Raw genomic sequence first — 23,523 nt, forward strand, 5'->3', positions numbered from 1 at the left:
TCCCCGACCAGGGATCCAACCCATGCCCCCTGCAGTGGAAGTGCGGAGTCTTAACTGCTGGACCACCAGGGAAGTCCTTCTCATATATTAACATTTGTTGTATCAATTAACTAGTGATGAATGTGATTATCTGATGGGAACATTATTTTTAAAATTTATTCCAAAATAACAACTTTTTGTTAACTTATATAAATATATAATCCTTGTAAAAAAAGTTAAACCATAAACTAAGAAAATAATTGCAGTTGTAAAGAGGAAGGAGGAGTATGTCTGTTTTCTACAATGGAGTGATCTTCAGGTCTACTGGTAAGTTAAACAGCATGGAGGAATTTGAAATTAAGAAAAAAAATTCTGTTAAATTACATGAATCTTTGTAAAGGACGGTAATGAAGGCTGGAGGCCTAAGTAAGGAATGATGAAACACTGATATTAGACAGTTATAACATTGTATGAAAACAGTTATAAATGCATCAATACCTCTTTTTTTTTTTTTAAATAAATTTATTTATTTATTTTTGGCTGTGTTGGGTCTTCGTTGCTGCACACGGGCTTTCTCTAGTTGCGGCCCGCGGGGGCTACTCTTCGTTGCGGTGCGCGGGCTTCTCATTGCTGTGGCTTCTCTTGTTGCGGAGCACGGACTCTAGGCACGTGGGCTTCAGTAGTTGTGGCACGCGGGCTCAGTAGTTGTGGCTCGCGGGCTGTAGAGTGTAGGCTCAGTAGTTGTGGTGCATGGGCTTAGTTGCTCCGCGGCATGTGGGATCTTCCCGGACCAGGGCTCGAACCCGTGTCCCCTGCATTGGCAGACAGATTCTTAGCCACTGCGCCACCAGGGAAGCCCTACATCATCATTTTAAATGGTTCAAAGCATCCCACTCACTGTGTATCAGGGTAGTCAGTCAGACTGCAACTCTACATTCCCTTCCTAGAAAACCTGCGGATGCTCTTACTTAAACTAGTATGAGTGAACTTCTCTTATCTGCAACCATATTATCCAAGTCTAAGAAGTATGGGTGTAATATATTTAACCTATCTTTTTTGGTGGACAAACTGAAATGAACTCCACCCAGCTTAACATATGTATGCAGTTTTGATTATTTCCTTTTGAGAACATCCTGGAAGTATAGTTGCTTAGTTAAAGTATATATTTTAAGGATTTTGATACATATTTCTAAAATGCCTGGGGAAGGGGGACATGTACCAGTTTCTATCCCCACCTGCAATGCTTGTTTCACTGAACACTTGCCCAACGCGTATACTAATTTCTTTTTAATCTTTGCCAATTTAATAGGCATTTGATATGCCATTTATATTTTTAGCTAATGTGGCTGAACATACCTATTGGCCATTTTTATATATATCTTTTGACATATTTTTTTTACTCTTTTGCCGATTTTCAATAGTTTTAAAATTACTAACATCCGTACCCACATTGACATCCTCTTTCCTAGTTCTGCCTCCTATCTAAGCTAATTTATGTACCTGATCTATGGATCTCATCTCCTATTTCTTTATGGAATCATTCAATCAGTTATTCTCTTTCTTGGCAGTATCTTTAACTACCAGTTTTTTTTCTCTTATACTAACAAACATCACTAAGTCTGTTCTCCTTACTGAGAAACTGTAACATTTTTCTTTCACTTGCCATTCTCCTCTGGCTACTGACCTTTCTCTTTTCCTTTACAGCCAAACTTCTTGAAAGAATTGTCTTCACATGCTGCATCCACTTCATCCCTGTTTCTTCAACTCACTACAGACGATTTACATTAAGGTCTTCAATGCCGTCTTTGTTGCTAAGATTTTAGTAACAGAATTATATCATATACATGTGAAAAAGCAGGACATAAAATGGTTTTCCCCAAATATACTCAACTGCAAAAAATATTTATGCAGAGAAAGTAACTTATATGTAATACATGAAAATTTTAAGTTACTTCTGGATGACTGGTGAGTTTTATTTTCTTCTTTTAAAAAATATCCTCAGGGGCTTCCCTGGTGGCGCAGTGGTTAAGAATCCGCCTGACAATGCAGGGGACACGCGTTCGAGCCCTGGTCCGGGAAGATCCCACATGCCACGGAGCAACTAAGCCCGTGTGCCACAACTACTGAGCCTGCGCTCTAGAGCCCGCGAGCCACAACTACTGAGCCCGCGAGCCACAACTACTGAAGCCTGCGCACCTAGAGCCCGTGCTCCGCAACAAGAGAAGCCACCACAATGAGAAGCCCGCTCACCGCAACGAGTAGCCCCCACTCGCCACAACTAGAGAAAGCCTGTGCGCAGCAACAAAGACCCAACAAAGCCAAAATATATATATATATATATATATATATATATCTCCTCAGGACTTCCCTGGTGGTCCAGCGGTTAAGACTGCGCTCCCAATGCAGGGGGCCCGGGTTTGATCCCTGGTCAGGGAACTAGATCCCGCATGCCGCAACTGAAGATCCCGCATGGGGCAACGAAGATGCCATGTGCTGCAACTAAGACCCCGCACAGCCAAAAAAAAAAAAAGTCCTCAATTTAATTAATTAGTTTATTTATTTATTTATTTCAGTGGTTACCCTTGTTTATTTCATTTTAGTTCACATTCCTTTAGACTAGTTAACAAAGGTAGTTTACGTTTATCCAACAAATATCTGTTGAGAACCAAATGAGCCAGAGCATCAATGCAATTGAGATAAATATAAAATATGCCCTGCCCACAAGGAGGGCTCCAAAGTTGGAAGAACAGATGTCACTAAATGAATCATAATTACTATGATAAATATGCAAAAGTTCATAAAGAAGAGCATATTCTATCTTGAATGGGAGGTGGACAAAAGTCCCAGGGAAGGACTGTAAAGGACATAATACCGAAATGAGGATTTGAACAAAGAAAATTAAGGCAAGGAAGAGCATTTTTACCATTTGCAAGAGGAGAAGACTTGAAAAAGCATAGTACTGCAGAAATTAAAAGTTAGCTGGAACATAAATTGGGGAGTTTAGCATGGAGAGGGAGGAGGGTGGTAATTAATGTCCCTTTGTGGCCAGAATTACACTGTGATCACTGTTACAAGTGATTAATCCCACACACTCTATTTTCTGTTCATTATATGGAAAAAAATATTCACATTGTTTATTTTCCTCACGGAATTCAAAAATTCCTTTTGGGGAAAGTAACATTTTTCTTCATCTAAAATCCTTATGCCCTTACCATATCTCAAGGGGCAGTCTACAATTTGAGTGTGAATTTTAAGTTCTCAATTTGTGGCCCCATAAAATGTCCTCAAACAAGAATTTACGTTGATATTAGAACACATTACAGTGTTAATTAGAAATTCTCAACTTACATTTTCTGAGAGGAGGCAGAAAAGTAAAGAAATGACAGTCAGGAGCCTCTGGGCTACTTCATTTGGCCGAAAGGCTGAAAGAAGAGGGGGGCGTGACCCAGAGCCCCAGATCAGGCGCTCCCTCCTGGGGCACGACTAGATAACCTGACAGGACAACTGTCTCCTGAAAGGGCTCTTCTGCACTCTTCGCTCATCCCAAATGGCCTCTGAGCGTCTAAGACTGTCCAGCTAACGGCGCCAAACCACGGATAACCGCCAAGCGCCTCCGGTTGCCCCGGTAACAACCAGCCACACCAACGCGGCTCCCTTAAATCTTCCCAGAATGCTGCGTGCCTTCTCCCATTCAGTTCCGGGTTCGGAGGGCTGACTCCTGCTGCAAGTAGGTGTGTATGTTGGTGGGTTGCGTTTCCCAGCGGTGTGGGATTATTGGGCCAAGTGTGGCGTATTCCCGCGGAGAGTGGTGGAAACTGTTTTGTTCTTTCCCTGTATTCAAAATGACTGGATCAGTAAGGAAAGGCTATAATCTCCCCCAAGTTTTGGTGGCCCTGGAGAAGTGGATTTATTAGTTGCGGAAAAACAAAGCTAAAAAGCACTTAAAGTTATATGCAACTTCATTTGTTGCTGTGATTTATTTAAGCAGCTTCAAACAACTTACCATAAAACAACTATTTTTGCTTTAGAGAATGAAGGCAAGCACACACAGGTGCAAACAAAACAAAACTCCCAAATTTCATCTGTTGCTCGTGTGCCTGATGCGCAGTGAGCCCAAACCAAAACGTGGGAGTTTGGAGCAGAGAAAGGTATATTGAAGGCCCAGCAAGGAGAAGGGACGGAGCTCCTGCTCAGAATACCCTGAACTCCCGGAAGGGTTTCAGCAAAGCATTTTTAAAAGCCAGATGAGGGAGGCTGGTTGCAGGGTATGTGATTAGGTCCTGCACAGTTCTCTGGTTGATGTTGAGATAATAGGGCGGTTAACATTATCAATCCTTAGGGGCCTATAGGGTCTGGGGGCTCATGCTCATCAAGTAGTTAATTTCTTCCATTTGGTGGTGGTTTTAGCATGTGTAACTCAGGAAGTGTGCATCAGATACTATTATCTAGGTATTTCAGAGGAGTTACAGCGAGGATATGGGGGAGGGGGTCCGTCCTGGGAAGGCCCCATAACGTCCTGCTCGGTTACACATCCAGACCCTCTCTGTGCATATAATAAATTTCAAGCTGTAATTACGTTGTACATGCTATTTTGTAACCTAAAAAGCTTTTATGAACATATTTCATTTAAAAAACAACATGGTTGTTATGTTTTCCATTGCACTTTTTGTTAAAACAGTTTCTATCCTTTTTGTTAATTAGTACTGCAATGGAGAAATGAAAATCCTTATAGCTAAATCTTTGCCCATGTTCTCATTTCTTTGTGGTGATTATTTTTCTCTTTTTACCTTAGTAATTTGTATTTGCATTTCCCTATCTCTCCCCTAATGCCGTCCCATTCCACTCCTATGTCTTTATAGTATAAATGGATGAAGTTAAAACATATGCCATCCAAAGGCTACTCAATTTTTTTAAAGTATACCTTTCTGATTATAAAGGTAATACATGCTTATTGTAGAACATTAGGAAAATTTGGAAAAATGTAATAAAAATATTCTGATACCTAGACAACTACTGATCATATTTTGGTGTACAATTTTCTAGTTTTCTCTCTGTTGCCTTCAGCAATGAACATTGAAAATATCTTTGCTAATTTGGTGCGGGGAAATGACAGCTTTTAATTTGCATTTTTTTGCTTATTCATATAGCTGAATAGTATTTCAAATGTTTACCGTCTGTGGTCCATTTCTGGCCCCATCTTTTCTATCTAGCCTTCCCTGAGAATTCCAGACTAATTACACTAACTTGAAATGGTCTAGTTTTCCATATGTGTATATTTTAGTCCCCTAACTAGATTAAGAGCTAGTTTTGTGGTCCTGGATTATTCAGTTTTGCTGAGCCCACTTTCGTTATCTGAAAAATATAGTGATAACAATATTTATTTTGCAGGGTTGTGGTAGGGATTAGAAATAATGTATTGCAGGTGAGCTCAATAAAAAGTAGCGCTTTTTTGTTACAGCTTTAGTAGTCTATGTACATAGAAGGTGTTCATAATATTATATTTCAAAAGAGTGAATAATCCTAGCATCTCACTCAATTTAGATATTTATTGAGCACCTATGACACATAGGTACTGTTCGTAATCCTCAACGTCTCTTGAACCTTTATGATTTAGATACATTTCTTACATAAATCATATGCTCCTCTCAACCTTAGAAATTCTCTTATTATCCTGTTTCTGCTGCCATGCCTGGCCCATCATAGCAGGTACTGAATAAATGTGTGAGCTGAACTGAGTAAATTTAGTGGGAAAAGAGAAACACAAATTATTTAAAACCTGTCAGGCAGTGATGAAGCCATAATAGGTACGAAGTACTTTGTACATTGGGAGATCAGGAGAGATTAATTTTGATTAAGGTATCTGGGAAGGCCCTGTGGATTAGGTAGATTTGATCAGGACCTGGATCATAAGGACTGAGGATGGGGGCTTAAAGATGGAAGTATGAGTTAAGGCTTGGAGTTAAAAGTAAAAAGGTTGTGTTTTGTTATGTTGATGAAAAAATTAATCAATAGTCGATCTAAGAAAGAAATGGAAAAGTTTATTTGACCGAACCTGAGGATTATAACCTGGGAGACAGTCTTTCAGAAAGCTCTGAGCACTGTTCCACCCACTAGAAGTCACAGCAGTTAAAGAAGTTTTTGAGACAAAGTGTTATACGTCAAATGAATTATTGACAGAAGGAAGGTTATCTCCCTAGGAGTTATGGAGTAGTGGGTCATCCTGACCCTTTACAAGATTAAGAAGGAATATCTTCTAAGAAGGTCTGGTTAATGCAGATGCACAGTAGTACACTCTAAGGGGGAGGGAGGAGGCCCAAACTGGCAGAGAAAAATTTTGTTTAAATTTTTCTTGTCTTGCCATAAAATATGAATTTTATTTCATCAATTATCAGAGAGTTATTTGCGGTGGCGAAAGAGTAGGGTGGGCGAATGGGCCTAGAAGAGGCAGAAAAAAAGTATTTGGGTCTTGTATTTTGAGGGTTTTGACCAGTCATTATAATTGCAGCTTTCAAACGTTTCTGAAAAACAGTGCTTTTAATACGGCTTGGGGCGTCAAGAGAGAGGTGGACCAGAGGCTGCAATTAGCCTGCTGGTGGACAAAGCAGGGAGTGCGAAGATGGCAGAAACCTTCAGAGGGAGAAGGGTACTTAATGGCCAGTACTGGTCAGGAGGTAAGGAAGGAGTGTGCACGAGTAAGCAGGGCTGCGGAACAAGGCTTATGGGGACGGCACAAGCACGCTGAGCGGCAAAGGCCAAGCCCACATCAGGCGGGTTGTAGTCTGCGAGGGTACTCGCCAACCCCAGCTCAGCCAGCAGGCGCTTGGCCCCGCCCCTTGCCCGCCTAACAGCCGTCGCCCCGCCCCATTACCGTCTTCCCGCCCCGCGCCTGTGGCCCAGCGCTCCTTTGGTCTCCGGGCTTGTGGACCCCTGCGGCCGTCGCCCGGCTGGCGCCAGGTCGGCTCGGCGGAGGGAGGGCCTGGGCGGTGGGTAGGCGGGAGGGAGGTTCCCTTTCCCTGTCTCCCCCCAACCGGGCCGCCTGAGGCGGGAGGAAGCAGCGGCAAAGTCCGTGGGCGGCATGGCAGGCGCTCCGGGTGAACGCGGCCCGGGCCCCGCTGCGGGGGAGCAGCTGCAGCAGCAACACGTCGGGTGCCAAGTCTTCCCGGAGCGGCTGGCTCAGGGGAAGCCACAGCAAGGGTTCCTCTCCAGCTTCTTCACCAACAACCAGAAGTGCCAGCTTATGCTCTTGCAGACGTTGGAGACAAGTAGGAGCCGTGAGCCTGGGGGCTGGGCGTCTGCGGAGGTTGCGGTGGGGAGTGTCTGAGACCCGGCGGGCAGGGAGGGGCCTTGGTTCCGCTCCGCTAGGGGGCTCTGCGTTCAGCCCAGGTGTGTCGGGGGCGGGGTTCAGGCACCAGGTGCAGAGTTAAGGCAGATTCTTGTGGGGGCGGGTGTGGGAGTCTGAGCCTCAGTTTCCATCAGAGGAAGCGCTGAGGCCCCTTTCAGCACTCCTTTTGCTTGCGGCATAAATGAGGAGTTGGGTTAGGAGTTTGCCCTTTCCGTCACGCGCACTGGTCTGACAGATCCTTTGATATTTTAGGTAAATTATGCAGTAATATGAGGACTTGAGAGTCCAGGTGAAGCAGAGTTTTAAAGAGCCATGTTAATTAAGGCATACCTGCTGAAACTGCACAACTCAGATGGGATTTGAACCCCGCCAAAACTCAGCTTGGGACTTGAACCCGCAGGCTGGGACTCGAACCCACTGGCTTTTAATTGAAATTGCACTCCTGGTCTCAGGACTTAATGAAGCTCAGGTTCTTTATGTCTCACTGCAGAAGGAATTCGGCGAGAGGCAAAGTGATAGGTAAGAAGTAGATTTATTGAGAGAGGTACACACTCCATAGACAGAGTGTGGGCCATCTCAGAGGGGGAGAGGCCCTGGGAGATACACATTCCATAGACAGAGTGCAGTCTGTCTCAGAAGGTGAGAGCGGCCAGGAAATATGAGGTGGTTAGTTTTTATGGGCTGGGTAATTTCATAGGCTAATGAGTGGGAGGATTATTCCAACTATTTTGGAGAAGGGGTGGGGATTTCCAGGATTTGGGCCACTGCCCACTTTTTGGCCTTTTATAGTTAGCCTTGGAACTGTCATGGTGCCCGTGGGTGTGTCATGTAGCATATGCTAATGTATTACAATGAACGTATAATGAGGTTCAAGATCTACTGGAAGTTGAATCTTCTGCCATCTTGGGCCTAATCGGTTCTAACCAGGTTTTAACCAGTTTATGTCGTGTCCACAACAGCTATGTCATTCTGTAAGGGTTGTGCCCTGCCCTCTTCCCTCCTGTTAAAAACAAGTTGTGCAGTCCTACCCTTTGATGGAAAGAGTTCTTAACCTTCATACATGGGTGGACTTCAGAGTGTAGAAATTCCTGACATGGACTACGAAACCGTGTGTGTATGCCCCTGAGTGCGTTTTTCTGGGGAGAGAGTTCATAGCTCCATGATATTCTCAGAGAGGCCCACGATCCCAAAAAGGTTAAGAACCACTGTTGTGGGTTAAATAGGGACACCATCTGCTGACCAATTTTTCTCTAATCCCAGGGACATTGCACTAGAGATTTCTTAACTTTTTTACATTGCCATCTAAAGTTTACTTTAGATACATTTAGAAAATCAAAGACTTAAACTTATTGTTCCAAAGTAAGGTTACTGTTTCACAGCTGGCCAGTCACAGTTCAAAAGTCAACCACCCAATTATTTTTCAGCCTTCTTGAGATTACCTGCATCTAGGGAATCAAGGGAGGAGGAGGGGGAGTAGAGGAAATGATGACATTGTATTTACTTTGCAAATATGTATTGAATGCCTCCTAGGTTCTGGTTTGGGCAAATACAGAGAGGAGTTGGGACCCTGCCTTTAAGATGTTTCAAAGTGGAATGCAGTGGAAAGAACATAGGCTGCAGAATTAGACATGGGTTCAAATTTTGATCCCTTTCCTTATTACGTATGGAAGAGTGATTTAACTCTCTGATCCTCTCTATCTTTATCTGAGAAAAAAAAAAGGGAGTGGGGGAGGGATAAAAATATCCCTTTTAGGGTTGTTGTGAGGAATAGATTTTATGAGTGTAAAGTGCCAGCATATCAGGAGCTGAATAAAGAAAAGGTAGCTGTTCTTACAGTGGCAGAGCCAAAAAGTGGAGCAAGAGTTGATACAGGTAGGATATGAGGAGGGCGAGGTGCTGAACTTGAGACCCAGTAGGAATTAACCCGCCTCAGCCTTCCAAGGGGAAGGCTGCTGGGAGAACCTGTTGGTGGTATTAAAGCATCAACTTGAAGCTTTAAAATCCTATGCCTGGGGCGAGTGTGATGGGAGAAATCAGGCCTCAAGGGCGACCTTTGTTTTCTTTTTCTCCAAAGCAAATCCATTCTAAATACTGCAGGTCATTTTTGAAGTACCAAACCAATGTGCTCCCAGAAATTTTTTTTTTTAAAGAGGACTGTAGGCTTTTGAATCCATTTCAACTTTGTAAAACTCTTAGTTGCTTGAATAATAATGCATTTAGTATGGTGCCTGATATACACTAAATAATACTTATTATTAGTAATAATTGTTTTATTGTTAACACTCTTAAGAGGGGTCAGGTTAGTAAAGCAGTAACCTATACCTAACTTTCTCATCCCACACTACTTTTACTCACCTGTTTTTGCTTTCAGCACTTAAAAACCTTGATTTCTTTCTCTCTCTCTCTTTTTTTTTGCTTATGTCACGTAATTTGCTGTGCATTTATACTCTCATACAGGACATCTATGCGAAAAGTTGATATTAGAGGCACTTGGGTTCATAATACTTTGCTGTAATTTTAGCAGGCTTATAGATTCTTTTTTTTTTTTTTATAAATAACAACTTTTATTTGTATTTTTCTCTTCTTGCTTTTTTTTTAAACATCTTTATTGGATTTTAATTGCTTTACAGTGTTGTGTTAGTTTCTGCTGTATAACAAAGTGAATCAGCTATATGCATATGTATATCCCCATATCCCCTCCGTCTTGTGTCTGCCTCCCACCCTCCTTATCCCACCCCTCTAGGTGGTCGCAAAGCACTGAGCTGATCTCCCTGTGCTGTGCAGCTGCTTCCCACTAGCTATCTATTTTATGTTTGGTAGTGTATATATGTCAATGCTACTCTCTCACTATATCCCAGCTTACCCTTCCCCCTCCCCATGTCCTCAAGTCCATTCTCTACGTCTGTGTCTTTATTCCTGTCCTGCTCCTAGGTTCCACTTTTTTTTTTTAGATTCCATATATATGTGTTAGCATATGGTATTTGTTTTTCTCCTTCTGACTTACTTCACTCTGTATGACAGACTCTAGGTCCATCCACCTCACTACAAATAACTAGTTTCATTTCTTTTTATGGCTGAGTAATATTCCATTGTATATATGTGCCACATCTTCTTTATCCATTCATCTGTCGATGGCCACTTAGGTTGGTTCCATGTCCTGACTATTGTAAATAGTGCTGCAATGAACATTGTGGTACATGACTCTTTTTGAAGTATGGTTTTCTCAGGGTATATGCCCAGGAGTGGGATTGCTGGGTCATATGGTAGTTCTATTTTTGGTTTTTTAAGGAACCTCCATACTGTTCTCCATAGTGGCTGTATCAATTTACATTCCCACCAGCAGTGCAAGAGGGTTGCCTTTTCTCCACACCCTCTCCAGCATTTATTGTTTGTAGATTTTTTGATGATGCCATTCTGACCAGTGTGAGGTGTTACCTCATTGTAGTTTTGATTTGCATTTCTCTAATGATTAGTGACGTTGAGCATCCTTTCATGTGTTTGTTGGCAATCTGTATATCTTCTTTGGAGAAGCGTCTATTTAGGTCGTCTGCCCATTTATGTATTGGGTTGTTTGTTTTTTGATAATTGAGCTTCATGAGCTGCTTGTGTATTTTGGAGATTAATCCTTTGTCCGTTGCTTCCTTTGCGAATATTTTCTCCCATTCTGAGGGTTGTCTTTTGGTCTTGTTTATGGTTTCCTTTGCTGTGCAAAAGCTTTTAAGTTTCATTAGGTCCCGTTTGTTTATTTGTGTTTTTATTTCCATTTCTCTAGGAGGTGGGTCAAAAAGGATCTTGATGTGATTTATGTCATGGAGTGTTCTGCCTATGTTTTCCTCTAAGAGTTTTATAGTGTCCGGCCTTACATTTAGGTCTTTAATCCATTTTGAGTTTATTTTTGTATATGGTGTTAGGAAGTGTTCTAATTTCATTCTTTTACATGTAGCTGTCCAGTTTTCCCAGCACCACTTATTGAAGAGGCTGTCTTTTCTCCATTGTATATTCTTGCCTCCTTTATCAAAGATAAGGTGACCATATGTGCGTGGGTTTATCTCTGAGCTTTCTATCCTGTTCCTTTGATCTATATTTCTGTTTTTGTGCCAGTACCATACTGACTTGATTACTGTAGCTTTGTAGTATAGTCTGAAGTCAGGGAGCCTGATTCCTCCAGCTGTTTTTCTTTCTCAAGATTGCTTTGGCTATTTGGGGTCTTTTGTGTTTCCATACAAATTGTGCATTTTTTTTGGTTCTAGTTCTGTGAAAAATGCCATTGGTAGTTTGATAGGGATTGCATTGAATCTGTAGATTGCTTTGGGTAGTATAGTCATTTTCACAATGTTGATTCTTCCAATCCAAGAACATAGTATATCTCTCCATCTGTTTGTATTATCTTTAATTTCTTTCATCAGTGTCTTATCGTTTTCTGCATACAGGTCTTTTGTCTCCTTACGTAGGTTTATTCCTAAGTATTTTATTCTTTTAGTTGCAGTGGTAAATGGGAGTGTTTCCTTAATTTCTTATTCAGATTTCTCATCATTAGTGTACAGGAATGCAAGAGATTTCTGTGCATTAATTTTGTACCCTGTTACTTTACCAGATTCGTTGATTAGGTCTAGTAGTTTTCTGGTAGTATCTTTAGGATTCTCTATGTATAGTATCATGTCATCTGCAAACAGATGACTTCTTTTCTGATTTGGATTCGTTTTATTTCTTTTTCTTCTCTGACTGCTGTGGCTAAAACTTCTAAAACTATGTTGTATAATAGTGGTGAGAGTGGGCAACCTTGTCTTGTTCCTGATCTTAGAGGAAATGATTTCAGTTTTTCACCATTGAGAATGATGTTGGCTGTGGGTTTGTCATATAGCCTTTATTATGTTGACGTAGGTTCCCTCTATGCCTACTTTCTGGAGAGTTTTTATCATAAATGGGTGTTGAATTTTGTCGAAAGCTTTTTCTGCATCTATTGAGATTATCATATGGTTTTTATCCTTCAGTTTGTTAGTATGGTGTATCACATTGATTGATTTGCATATATTGAAGAATCCTTGCATTCCTGGGATAAACCCCACTTGATCATGGTGTATGATCCTTTTAATGTGCTGTTGGATTCTGTTTGCTAGTATTTTGTTGAGGATTTTTGCATCTATGTACTTCAGAGATATTGGCCTGTAGTTTTCTTTTTTTGTGACATCTTTGTCTGGTTTTGGTATCAGGGTGGTGGTGGACTCTTAGAATGAGTTTGGGAGTGTTCCTCCCTCTGCTATATTTTGGAAGAGTTTGAGAAGGAATAGGTGTTAGCTCTTCTCTAAGTGTTTGATAGAATTCGCCAGTGAAGCCATCTGGTCCTGAGCTTTTGTTTGTTGGAAGATTTTAAATCACAGTTTCAATTTCAGTGCTTGTGATTGGTCTTTTTATATTTTCTATTTCTTCCTGGTTCAGTCTCGGAAGATTGTGCTCTTCTAAGAATTTGTCCATTTCTTCCAGGTTGTCCATTTTATTGGCATATAGTTGCTTGTAGTAATCTCTCATGATCCTTTGTATTTCTGCAGTGTCAGTTGTTACTTCTCCTTTTTCATTTCTAATTCTGTTGATTTGAGTCTTCTCCCTTTTTTTCTTGATGAGTCTGGCTAATGGTTTATCAATTTTGTTTATCTTCTCAAAGAACCAGCTTTTAGTTTTATTGATCTTTGCTATTGTTTCCTTCATTTCTTTTTCATTTATTTCTGATCTGATCTTTATGATTTCTTTCCTTCTGCTAACTTTGGGGGGTTTTTTTGTTGTTGTTCTTCTTTCTCTAATTGCTTTAGGTGTAAGTTTAGATTGTTTATTTGAGATTTTTCTTGTTTCTTGAGGTAGGCTTGTATTGCTATAAACTTCCCTCTTAGAACTGCTTTTGCTGCATTCCATAGGTTTTGGATCGCTGTGTTTTCGTTGTAATTTGTCTCTAGGTATTTTTTGATTTCCTCTTTGATTTCTTCAGTGATCTCTTGGTTATTTAGTAACGTAGTGTTTAGCCTCCATGTGTTTGTGGTTTTTTTACGTTTTTTTCCCTGTAATTGTTGATTTCTAATCTCATAGCGCCGTGGTTGGAAAAGATGCTTGATATGATTTCAGTTTTCTTAAATTTACCAAGGCTTGATTTGTGACCCAAGATGTGATCTATCCTGGAGAATGTTCCGTGTGCACTTGAGAAGAAAGTGTAATCTGCTGTTTTTGGATGGAATGTCCTATAAATATCAATTAAATCTATCTGGTGTATTGTGTCATTTAAAGCTTGTGTTTCCTTATTAATTTTCTGTTTGAATGATCTCTCCATTGGTGTAAGTGAGGTGTTAAAGTCCCCCACTATTACTGTATTACTGTCGATTTCCTCTTTTATAGCTGTTAGCAGTTGGCTTATGTATTGAGGTGCTCCTATGTTGGGTGCATATATATTTATAATTCTTTTATCTTCTTCTTGGATTGATCCCTATGATCATTATGTAGTGTCCTTCCTTGTCTCTTGTAATAGTCTTTATTTTAAAGTCTATTTTATCTCCTATGAATATTGCTACTCCAGCTTTCTTTTGATTTCCATTTGCATGGAATATCTTTTTCCATCCCCTCACCTTCAGTCTGTATGTGTCCCTAGGTCTGAAGTGGGTCTCTTGTAGACAGCATATGTACAGGTCTTGTTTTTGTATCCATTCAGCCAGTCTGTGTCTTTTGGTTGGGGCATTTAACCATTTACATTTAAGGTAATTATCGATATGTATGTTCCTATTAACATTTTCTTAAATGTTTTGGGTTTGTTATTGTAGGTCTTTTTCTTCTCTTGTGTTTCCTGCCTAGAGAAGTTCCTTTAGCATTTGTAGCTGGTTTGGTGGTGCTTAATTCTCTTAACTTTTGCTTATCTGTAAAGGTTTTAATTTCTCCATTGAATCTGAATGAGATGCTTGTTGGGTAGAGTAATCTTGGTTGTAGGTTTTTCCCTTTCAGCACTTTAAATATGCCCTGCCACTCCCTTGTGGCTTGCAGAGTTTCTGCTGAAAAATCAGCTGTTAACCTTATGGGGATTCCCTTTTATGTTATTTGTTGCTTTTCCCTTGCTACTTTTAATATTTTTTCTTTGTATTTAATTTTTGATAGTTTGATTAATATGTGTCTCAGCCTGTTTCTCTTTGGGTTTATTCTGTATGGGACTCTCTGCACTTCCTGGACTTGATTGACTATTTCCTTTCCCATGTTAGGGAAGTTTTTGACTCTAATCTCTTCAAATATTTTCTCAGACCCTTTCTTGCTCTCTTCTTCTTCTGGGACCCCTATAATTCGAATGTTTGTGTGTTTAATGTTGTCCCAGAGGTCTCTGAGACTGTCCTCAATTCTCTTCATTCTTTTCTCTTTATTCTGCTCCCTGGCAGTTATTTCCACCATTTTATCTTCCAGTTCACTTATCTGTTCTTCTGCCTCAGTTATTCTGTTATTGATTCCTTCTAGAGTATTCTTAATTTCAGTTATTGTGTTGTTCATCACTGTTTGTTTACTCTTTAGTCCTAGATCCTTGTTAAATGTTTCTTGTATTTTCTCCATTCTATTTCCAAGATTTTGGATCATCTTTACTATCATTACTCTGAATTCTTTTTCAGGTAGGTTGCCTATTTCATCTTCATTTATTTGCTCTTGTAGGTTTTTACCTTGCTCCTTCCTCTGTAACATTTTTTTGTCGTTTCATTTTTTTTTTTTTTTTTTTGATGGGTGTCTTACTGGTTGTTTGGCCTGAGGCATCCAGCACACTGGAGTTTGCAGGCAGTTGGATAGAGCTGGGTCTTGGTGCTGAGATGAGGACCTCCAGGAGGCCTCACTCCGGTTGATATTCCCTGGGGTCTGAGGTTCTCTGTTAGTCCAGTGGTTTGGACTCAGTGCTCCCACCACAGGAGCTTGGGCCTGACCTCCGGCCTGGGATCCAAGATCCCGCAAGCTTTGTGGTGCGTTTAAACAAAAAAAAAAAAAAAAAAAGGAAGAAAGAAAGAAAAAAGGAACAGTACAATGTCAAAGAATAAAAAACAAAATAAAATTAGAAAGATAAGAAATATATTAGGAAAAATAAAACTGTAATTGAAAGAACTGCAACATGGTAAAATAAAACCACAACAGAAGAAAGAAAAAAAAAGGGGGGGTGAACAAGCCAAAAGGAGAGAACAATAACAAAGTATAAAGAATAAAATAAAATTAGAAAAATAAAAGATTTATTAGGAAAAATAAAAATATAAAAGAATGAACAAAAATGAATTAATAAGGTAAAACAGAACCCCAATGTAAAAGTGGAAAAAAAGAAAAAAAAAAAATAAAGCCTTGGCTATGGGGGTGGAACTTAGGGGCAGAACTCAGGCAGGGGTGGGGTTTAGGGTGGGGCAGGACCTAGGCAGCTTGGGGGTGACGTTTGAGCACAGCGCGGGGCCTCTGCTTAGGACCTGCCTGCGGAAGGGGAGAGGCAGCACGTCAAAAGGAGGGCCTCTGGAGTGTGGAGTTCCGGAGTCTGGAGGTAGGGCGCTGAGTGAGGGTGTGTGGGTGGGGTTTAGGTCCAGCGCATTGGCGGGGGTCTCAGAGGGTGTCTCCGAGTGTAGAGGTGGGGCCCTGGGTGGGGGTGTAGGGGCGGGGCTTGGGCTCTGCGGGGCACGAGGGAGGCTCCAAGGGCAGAGGATTAGGCCCGGGAGCCCAACAGGCTTCCCGGTGCCTAAGTGGACAGGGAAAGCACTGGCCCCGTTCCTTCTTGCCCCTCCCCCACCATCTCCCGCAGGGTCTCCCCATTGCCACTGGACCCCTAACCGTGGGGGGTCCTGCTGGGTGTAGGAATTCCTCCCCTCCCCCAGCCACCCCTCTGGGGTGCTGGTCCCGGAGGTCCGGCCTTTACATTTGCTCCCCCTTCCCTCCCTCCCACTCCTTCAGGACCTGTGTGGCTGGAGGGGGCCTAGGTGGGCAGAGGATCAGGCCCGGGATCTCAGCAGGTTCCTGGGGACCCAAGTGGGCAGGGGAAACATGGCAACTCTCCCTTTTGATACTCTGCCCTCCCAGTGGTTCCCCAATTTCCCCCTTCGGGTGTGGGAATCCCTTGCCCTCCCCCAGCTGCCCCTCAGGGGTGCCAGTCTCGTCCGGCCTCCACTTCTCCTCCCCCTTCGCTCCCCCAATGCCCCATGTCCTACCCAGTTGCTGGGGTTCCTCCCATCCCCTTAGGTGTCTGTGGTCCCCCACCGGTGCCTGGTAAGTGCCCTAGTTGTGAGGAGACGCGCATTCTGCATCCTCCTAGTATGCTGTCTTGACTCCGCCCCCGCTTTTTTTTATAAAGTTTTTTTAAAAAAATTTATTTATTTTTGGCTGCATTGGGTCTTCGTTGCTGTGTGCGGGCATTCTCTAGTTGTGGCGAGCAGGGGCTACTCTTTGTTGCAGTGCTTGGGCTTCTTGTTGTGGTGGCTTCTCTTGTTGCAGAGCATGGGCTCTAGGCGCGCAGGCTTCAGTAGCTGCAGCACAGAGGCTCGGTAGTTGTGGCTCTCGGGCTCTAGAGCTCAGGCTCAGTAGTTGTGGCGCATGGGCTTAGTTGCTCTGCAGCATGTGGTATCTTCCCGGACCAGGGATCGAACCCGTGTCCCCTGCATTGGTAGGCGGATTCTCAACCACTGTGCCACCAGGGAAGTCCCTCATAGATTCTTAGAAGTGGGGGGCCTCAGGAGTCATCTAGGCCTTTCCAACCCCCATCACCGACCAGAAACCTCTGTGCCATCAATTGACCAGAGTGTTTATAGACCTCTGCTGGAACAGGTTATCTTTTTTTTTTTTTTTTAATTTTAGAATTTTATTTATTTTTTTATACAGCAGGTTCTTATTAGTTTTCCATTTTATACATATTAGTGTATATATGGTCAATCCCAATGGACTTTTTTTTTTTTTTTTAAACATCTTTACTGGAGTATAATTGCTTTACAATGGTGTGTTAGTTTCTGCTTTATAACAAAGTGAATCAGCTATACATATACATATGTTCCCATATCTCTTCTCTCTTGCATGTCCCTCCCTCCCACCCTCCCTATCCCACCCCTCTAGGTGGTTACAAAGCACCGAGCTGATCTCCCTGTGCTATGTGGCTGCTTCCCACTAGCTCTCTATTTTACATTTGGTAGTGTATATATGTCCATGACACTCTCTCACTTTGTCACATCTTACCATTCCCCCTCCCCATATCTTCAAGTCCATTCTCTAGTAGGTCTGTGTCTTTATTCCCGTCTTGCCACTAGGTTCTTCATGACCTTTTTTTTTTCCCCTTAGATTGCATACATATGTGTTAGCATACTATATTTGTTTTTCTCTTTCTGACTTACTTCACTCTGCATGACAGACTCTAACTCCATCCACCTCATTACAAATACCTCCATTTCATTTCTTTTTATGGCTGAGTAATATTCCATTGTATATATGTGCCACATCTTCTTTATCCATTCATCTGTCGATGGACACTTAGGTTGCTTCCATGTCCTGGCTACTGTAAATAGAGCTGCAAGGAACATTGTGGTACATGACTCTTTTTGAATTATGGTTTTCTCAGGGTATATGCCCAGGAGTGGGATTGCTGGGTCATATGGTAGTTCTATTTTTAGTTTTTTAAGGAACCTCCATACTGTTCTCCATAGTGGCTGTATCAATTGACATTCCCACCAACAGTGCAAGAGTGTTCCCTTTCCTCCACACCCTCTCCAGCATTTATTGTTTCTAGATTTTTTGATGATGGCCATTCTGACCGGTGTGAGATGATATCTCATTGTAGTTTTGATTTGCATTTCTCTAATGATTAATGATGTTGAGCATTCTTTCATGTGTCTGTTGGCAATCTGTATATCTTCTTTGGAGAAATGTGTATTTAGGTCTTCTGCCCATTTTTGGATTGGGTTGTTTGTTTTGTTGTTATTGAGCTGCATGAGCTGCTTGTAAATCTTGGAGATTAATCCTTTGTCAGTTGCTTCATTTGCAAATATTTTCTCCCATTCTGAGGGTTGTCTTTTGGTCTTGTTTATGGTTTCCTTTGCTGTGCAAAAGCTTTTAAGTTTCATTAGGTCCCATTTGTTTATTTGTGTTTTTATTTCCATTTCTCTAGGAGGTGGGTCAAAAAGGATCTTGCTGTGATTTATGTCATAGAGTGTTCTGCCTATGTTTTCCTCTAAGAGTTTGATAGTGTCTGGCCATACACTTAGGTCTTTAATCCATTTTGAGTTTATTTTTGTGTATGGTATCAGGGAGTGTTCTAATTTCATACTTTTACATGTAGCTGTCCAATTTTCCCAGCACCACTTATTGAAGAGGCTGTCTTTTCTCCACTGTATACGCTTGCCTCCTTTATCAAAGATAAGGTGACCATATGTGCGTGGGTTTATCTCTGGGCTTTCTATCCTTGGAACAGGTTATCTTTGAGGCCCTTTGAGGCTGTTGGGCTCTTGTATCGACAGCTTTAATTGTTGGAAAAATACTTTCTCATACTGAGTTGAAATGTGCCCTGTGTAACTTCTGCCCTTTGGTCCTTGTACTGCCCTCTGCAGAAATGTTGGCTGAACTTATTCCCACATGGCACCCCTTCAGATACTTGAAGGTACTGTGGCCCTAGTTAAGTCTTTTTTCTCTTTTCTAAATCTACAGATCCCTTTCTTGCTTCCTGTGGAAAATAGTCCTGAACTGTTCTGGTCACCTTCTCCTATGGAACAGCTTTGGTTGGCAGGTCCTGTTTAGAGTATGGTACTCAGAATGGGACACTATTCACAGACCAGGACAGACAACAGTGGGCCTACCTACTGCCTTCCTCTAATCTGGATACTATGCTGCTGTTTGTTTCTATGGATATTGGTCCCAAATTTCCTCAGTCTTTTGGGGGTGTGTGTGTGTGTGTGTGTGCGTGTGTGTGTGTGTGTGTGTGTGTGTGTGTATATGTGTGTGTGTATATATATATATTTATTTATGTATTTTTAAAAATAAATTTATTTATTTATTTATGCCTGTGTTGGGTCTCCGTTGCTGCATGCAGGCTTTCTCTAGTTGCGGCAAGCAGGGGCTACTCTTTGTTGTGGTGCGTGGGCTTCTCATTGCGGTGACTTCTCATCACGGAGTACGGGCTCTAGGCGTGCGGGCTTCAGTAGTTGTGGCATGCAGCTCAGTAGTTGTGGCTCACGGGCTCTAGAGCACAGGCTCAGTAGTTGTGGCACATGGGCTTAGTTGCTCCGCGTCCCGTGGGATCTTCCCGGACCAGGGCTAGAACCCGTGTCCCTGCATTGGCAGGTGGATTCTCAACCACTGCGCCACCAGGGAAGCCCCTTGGTATATGTTTTTATACATTGTGTTTGATCATTTAACTGAAAAACATATTTGATGTTATCTAAGATGTTTGGTACTACCCATTTTCGTATTTCTATCAGTGTTTCATTTCATTAAAGCCTTGCTTTTACGTTAATTTAAGCTTAGCTTCTCATATTCATTTTTTATCATTTTTAAGATAGTATTACTTTGCTAAGATTTGTGAGGTTTTGTTTGATAATATCTTACACTGCTATTTGGATAATTTAATTGGTGCTCTTTTTGTCCAATTACCATATGTAACTGAATCAATATCTTTCTAGATCCGTATGTTAAACTGCTGCTTGATGCCATGAAGCATTCAGGTTGGTAAGTGAATCTTTTTGAAATGCTGCTCTATATTCTGGCTGCTGCAAACAAAAAATCCCCACCAAAACTGGAAGTACTTTAGATATTTCACTTCAGGCCACAAAGCCCTTTCCATATGGTAGGTGGTGGTGGTTGGCTACACTCTCTCCAGGCAGGCCTTGTTCTCTCTGGACCTCTTCAGCCCTAACTCCACATCTCTGGCTCTACTATTCACCTCAGGTATTTAGTAAAGACGATACTTAAAATCTTACTTGTAAGTAATCACCAAACCTGTTTTTTCCACTATGCCAGTCTCAGCATTATCCTTAATGGAGAAGAAATCTCAGCTTGTTATGCATGTAGAAGCCTTCCAGGTGTTGTTTAACTTTGAGGAGATCGGAAGAAGTGACTTCTGAGGTCCACTTCTTAACATTCTGGCCCAAGGGCAGAAACTGCAGCTTATTTCCAATATGGTCTTAATTAGTTGATCAAATTCTTTATGGAATCATAGCATAGAATTTGAACTGGGATAGATTTTGCAGAGACAGTTTCCATATTTACAGATGAGAGAACTGAGCCCTGAAGGTGTTGAGTTGCTTTCCCAAGGTGTCCTATGTGGTAGTGATGGAGAGATGTGTCATCCGGGTCTCCTGGCCCAGGGCTGTTTCCCCTGTGCCCCATGCACACTACTTCTGGACGTTGTCTTTTTAATCCATTCTTACCTTCCAGCGCTGTTAACAAAGAAAGACACTTTTCTTGTGAAGACTGTAATGGAAATGTCAGTGGAGGTTTTGATGCTTCGGTGTCTCAGGTAGGCGGTCTACCAAGTTGTCTTCTTTCCTCCAGTTCTCTCTCCTGATGTTTGCTGATTGCCGTCTACGTGCTGGGCATTCCATTTGGTAGACTTTGTGTAGAATTCAAAAAATGAGTTAATTGTGGTCCTTTTACTCTTAAGGTCCTTACATCTCACAGGGGAGACAAGACAGGAACGCAGAGACAATGATAAAATTTGAGGCGGGTTAAACTGTTTGAGGTGGGTGTGGTTACCACAATGGGACAGTGATGTGATTGACTGAAAGATGCCAACAGATTCAACTAGAGGATGTAAAGGCTCTTCAGGGGCAAAGAAGACAAAGACTGTTGCCAAAAGCAGGGGTAGCATGAGCAAAGGTGACGTGTTGAGAAAGCACAAGGTGTATTTGGGGAATGGCATGTTGTCTAGTTCAGCTGGAGGGCAGGAATGCATGGGGAATGCGGAGAAATAGGATTGGAAAGAAAGATAGGCTATATGGTGGGAGGCTTTGAATGCCAAGATAGAGTTTCACCTTTACACAGTGAGAAGTGATAGATCTTTGAGAATTTTTGATGAGGAGAGTGAGTTTTCTCATCTGTAAAATATGGGTAATGATTGTATTTATTTTATAGAATGGTTATGAGAATTAAGTGAGATTTCTCTTGTAAACTACTTATCATAGTAAGCAGAGCACTTAAGTCAATAAATGTTATAAGTTTTAAGTCAATGGGGGGTTTTGACAGTCTTGAGGTGGTAGATGGATATGTCATGTGATATGAGGGTAGATAAAAGTATTATAAGTCACTGTTTCCATCATGAATATATAACACATTTAAGTACATTTAATTGTTTCCTGCTAGGGAATTTTATATGTATTTTAGTTATTTATAGCTGTTTCACGGTAATCATGGGAAAGAGCAACATAGCAGAGGGGTGAGATGTCTGAGTTTTGGAGTCAGATAGACTTTGAGTTCAAATCCTAGTTCCCCTGCTTATTAGCTGTGGGGCTTGGGCAAGTTATTCGTTTTATTCTCAGTTTCCTCATTTGTAAATTGATAATCGCAACACCTCTAGCTCCCAAGATGGGTCTTGGTAAGTTCATCCTCTTTGGGGGTTAAATAGAGTGCACATTTTGAATCTTCATCTTATTTCTCAGCAGTGTTATACACAGTTGGGCACTCTTTTTTTTTTTTAATTAAAATTTTTGTTGTGAAGTATCTCATTCATATAGAAGAGTAAAATACCTGTATGTACACTTTCAGTCATAATAGTAAAATGAACATCTATATAACTACCACCCAGATTTGAGAAATAAAACACTGCCAGGACTTCAGAAGCCTGTGTGCCCCTCTTGGGTCACAACCCCCTCGCTTCCTTTTTCTGACTTCTGTGATAACCATTCCCTGCTTGTCTGAATGGTTTTGCCATCTATGTGTACAGTCCAACAATGTGTTTAGTTTCCTCCTTTTAAGCTTTATACTTGGGGTCATGTGTAATACTTTGTCATTTTATGAAATCATACAGTCTTTGTAACTTAATTCTTTCGTTCAACGTTGTGAGATTCTTCTGTGTTGTTGTGTGCACCTCTGGTTAATTTAGTTTGTGTTGTATATTATGTCTGTAGTAGAGTTTACTCTACTCTTTGTATGTCTGTAGTAGAGTTTACCCTATCGAGTATTGATTGTTTCCAACTTTATTATCATTATAAACAATGCTGCTGTGAATATTCTTCACCTTCTCTCCCAGTGCTCGTGGGCAAGAGTTATTCCAAGGTATCTGGCTAGAGTGGAGGTCATATCACATGCATACACTTGACTTTAACAGCTAATGCCACTTTCTTGCCATGGTTTCCAGTATGCAAGACTCTTGTGGTTGCTCCTTTGCTAACTTAGCTTCCTCTACCAGCCCTCAAATGAAGTCCCTTAATCCTTGGTGTTAGAGCCCCTTCTTTTCTACTCTGCACTCTACCAAGGGGATCTCATTTACTTTGCTGGGTCAGAGCTTTCTCTTGAACTCCACATCCATATAGCCAAGTGTTCACTGAACACCTACACTTGGATGTCCTAAAGGCACCTCAGACCTGACATGTCCAAGTTCAAATTGATTTTTACCATCTCCATCCCCACCCAACCTGGTCTTTTAGTTTTGCATATCTCGGTGAACGGTACCACCATCCGTCCTATTACCCATGCCAGAAATTTAAGGATCATCCTTGATACCTCTGATTCCCTTCCCATATTCTATCCAACACCAAATTTTGTCCAGTCTACCTCCTAAATACCTTTTTAGGCTCGCACCATCCTAGCTCTGGGACTATTATCTCTTGCCTAGAATACTTCATTCGCCTTCAACTAGTCTCTATGCATCCAGTTTCGATCATCTTTTGTTTATTTTTCCAACTGTGGTCAAAAGGATAAAAACAAAATAAAACACCCCCCTTTTCACTACTCCCTTTCAGTGACTTCCCACTGTTGTCAGGATAAAGAGTGATTTGGCCCCTGCCGACCTCACCAGCCCTATCTCATGCCTACCGCCTCCAACTTTGTGCTTCGTACTACAGGCCTGCCTTCAACTTCTCAAACATTCTTTTCCTTCAACCCTCCCCCTACCCTTTGCCTATGTTGTTCTCTGTCTGGAATGCTCCCTTCCCCTCTCCTCGAATTTAACTCCTGTTCATCCATTAGATCTCAGTTTAAACATTCCTTCCACAGAAAAGCCTTTCCCAACCCTGCAGACCAAGACCAGGTCAGGGACTCTCATT

General features: G+C 41.6%; 1 protein-coding gene across 9 annotated transcripts in view; it reads left to right on the top strand.

The window, feature by feature from the left end:
* Positions 1–23,523, top strand: part of ATP23 (ATP23 metallopeptidase and ATP synthase assembly factor homolog) — an 87,951-nt gene that overhangs the window by 59,203 nt on the left and 5,225 nt on the right. Inside the window, exons 1-4 of one of the 9 annotated variants that reach the window (XM_068561451.1) lie at positions 7,608–7,840; positions 15,766–15,839; positions 19,945–19,990; positions 20,699–20,780. In XM_068561451.1, the coding sequence (XP_068417552.1) occupies positions 7,674–7,840; positions 15,766–15,839; positions 19,945–19,990; positions 20,699–20,780 (369 nt within the window). In that variant the 5' untranslated portion in view covers positions 7,608–7,673. The other 8 variants (XM_068561447.1, XM_068561450.1, XM_068561446.1 and 5 more) reach the window with 8 other exon arrangements.

This window comes from Eschrichtius robustus, chromosome 13, assembly GCF_028021215.1.
Source record: "Eschrichtius robustus isolate mEscRob2 chromosome 13, mEscRob2.pri, whole genome shotgun sequence".
NCBI lineage: Eukaryota > Metazoa > Chordata > Mammalia > Artiodactyla > Eschrichtiidae > Eschrichtius > Eschrichtius robustus.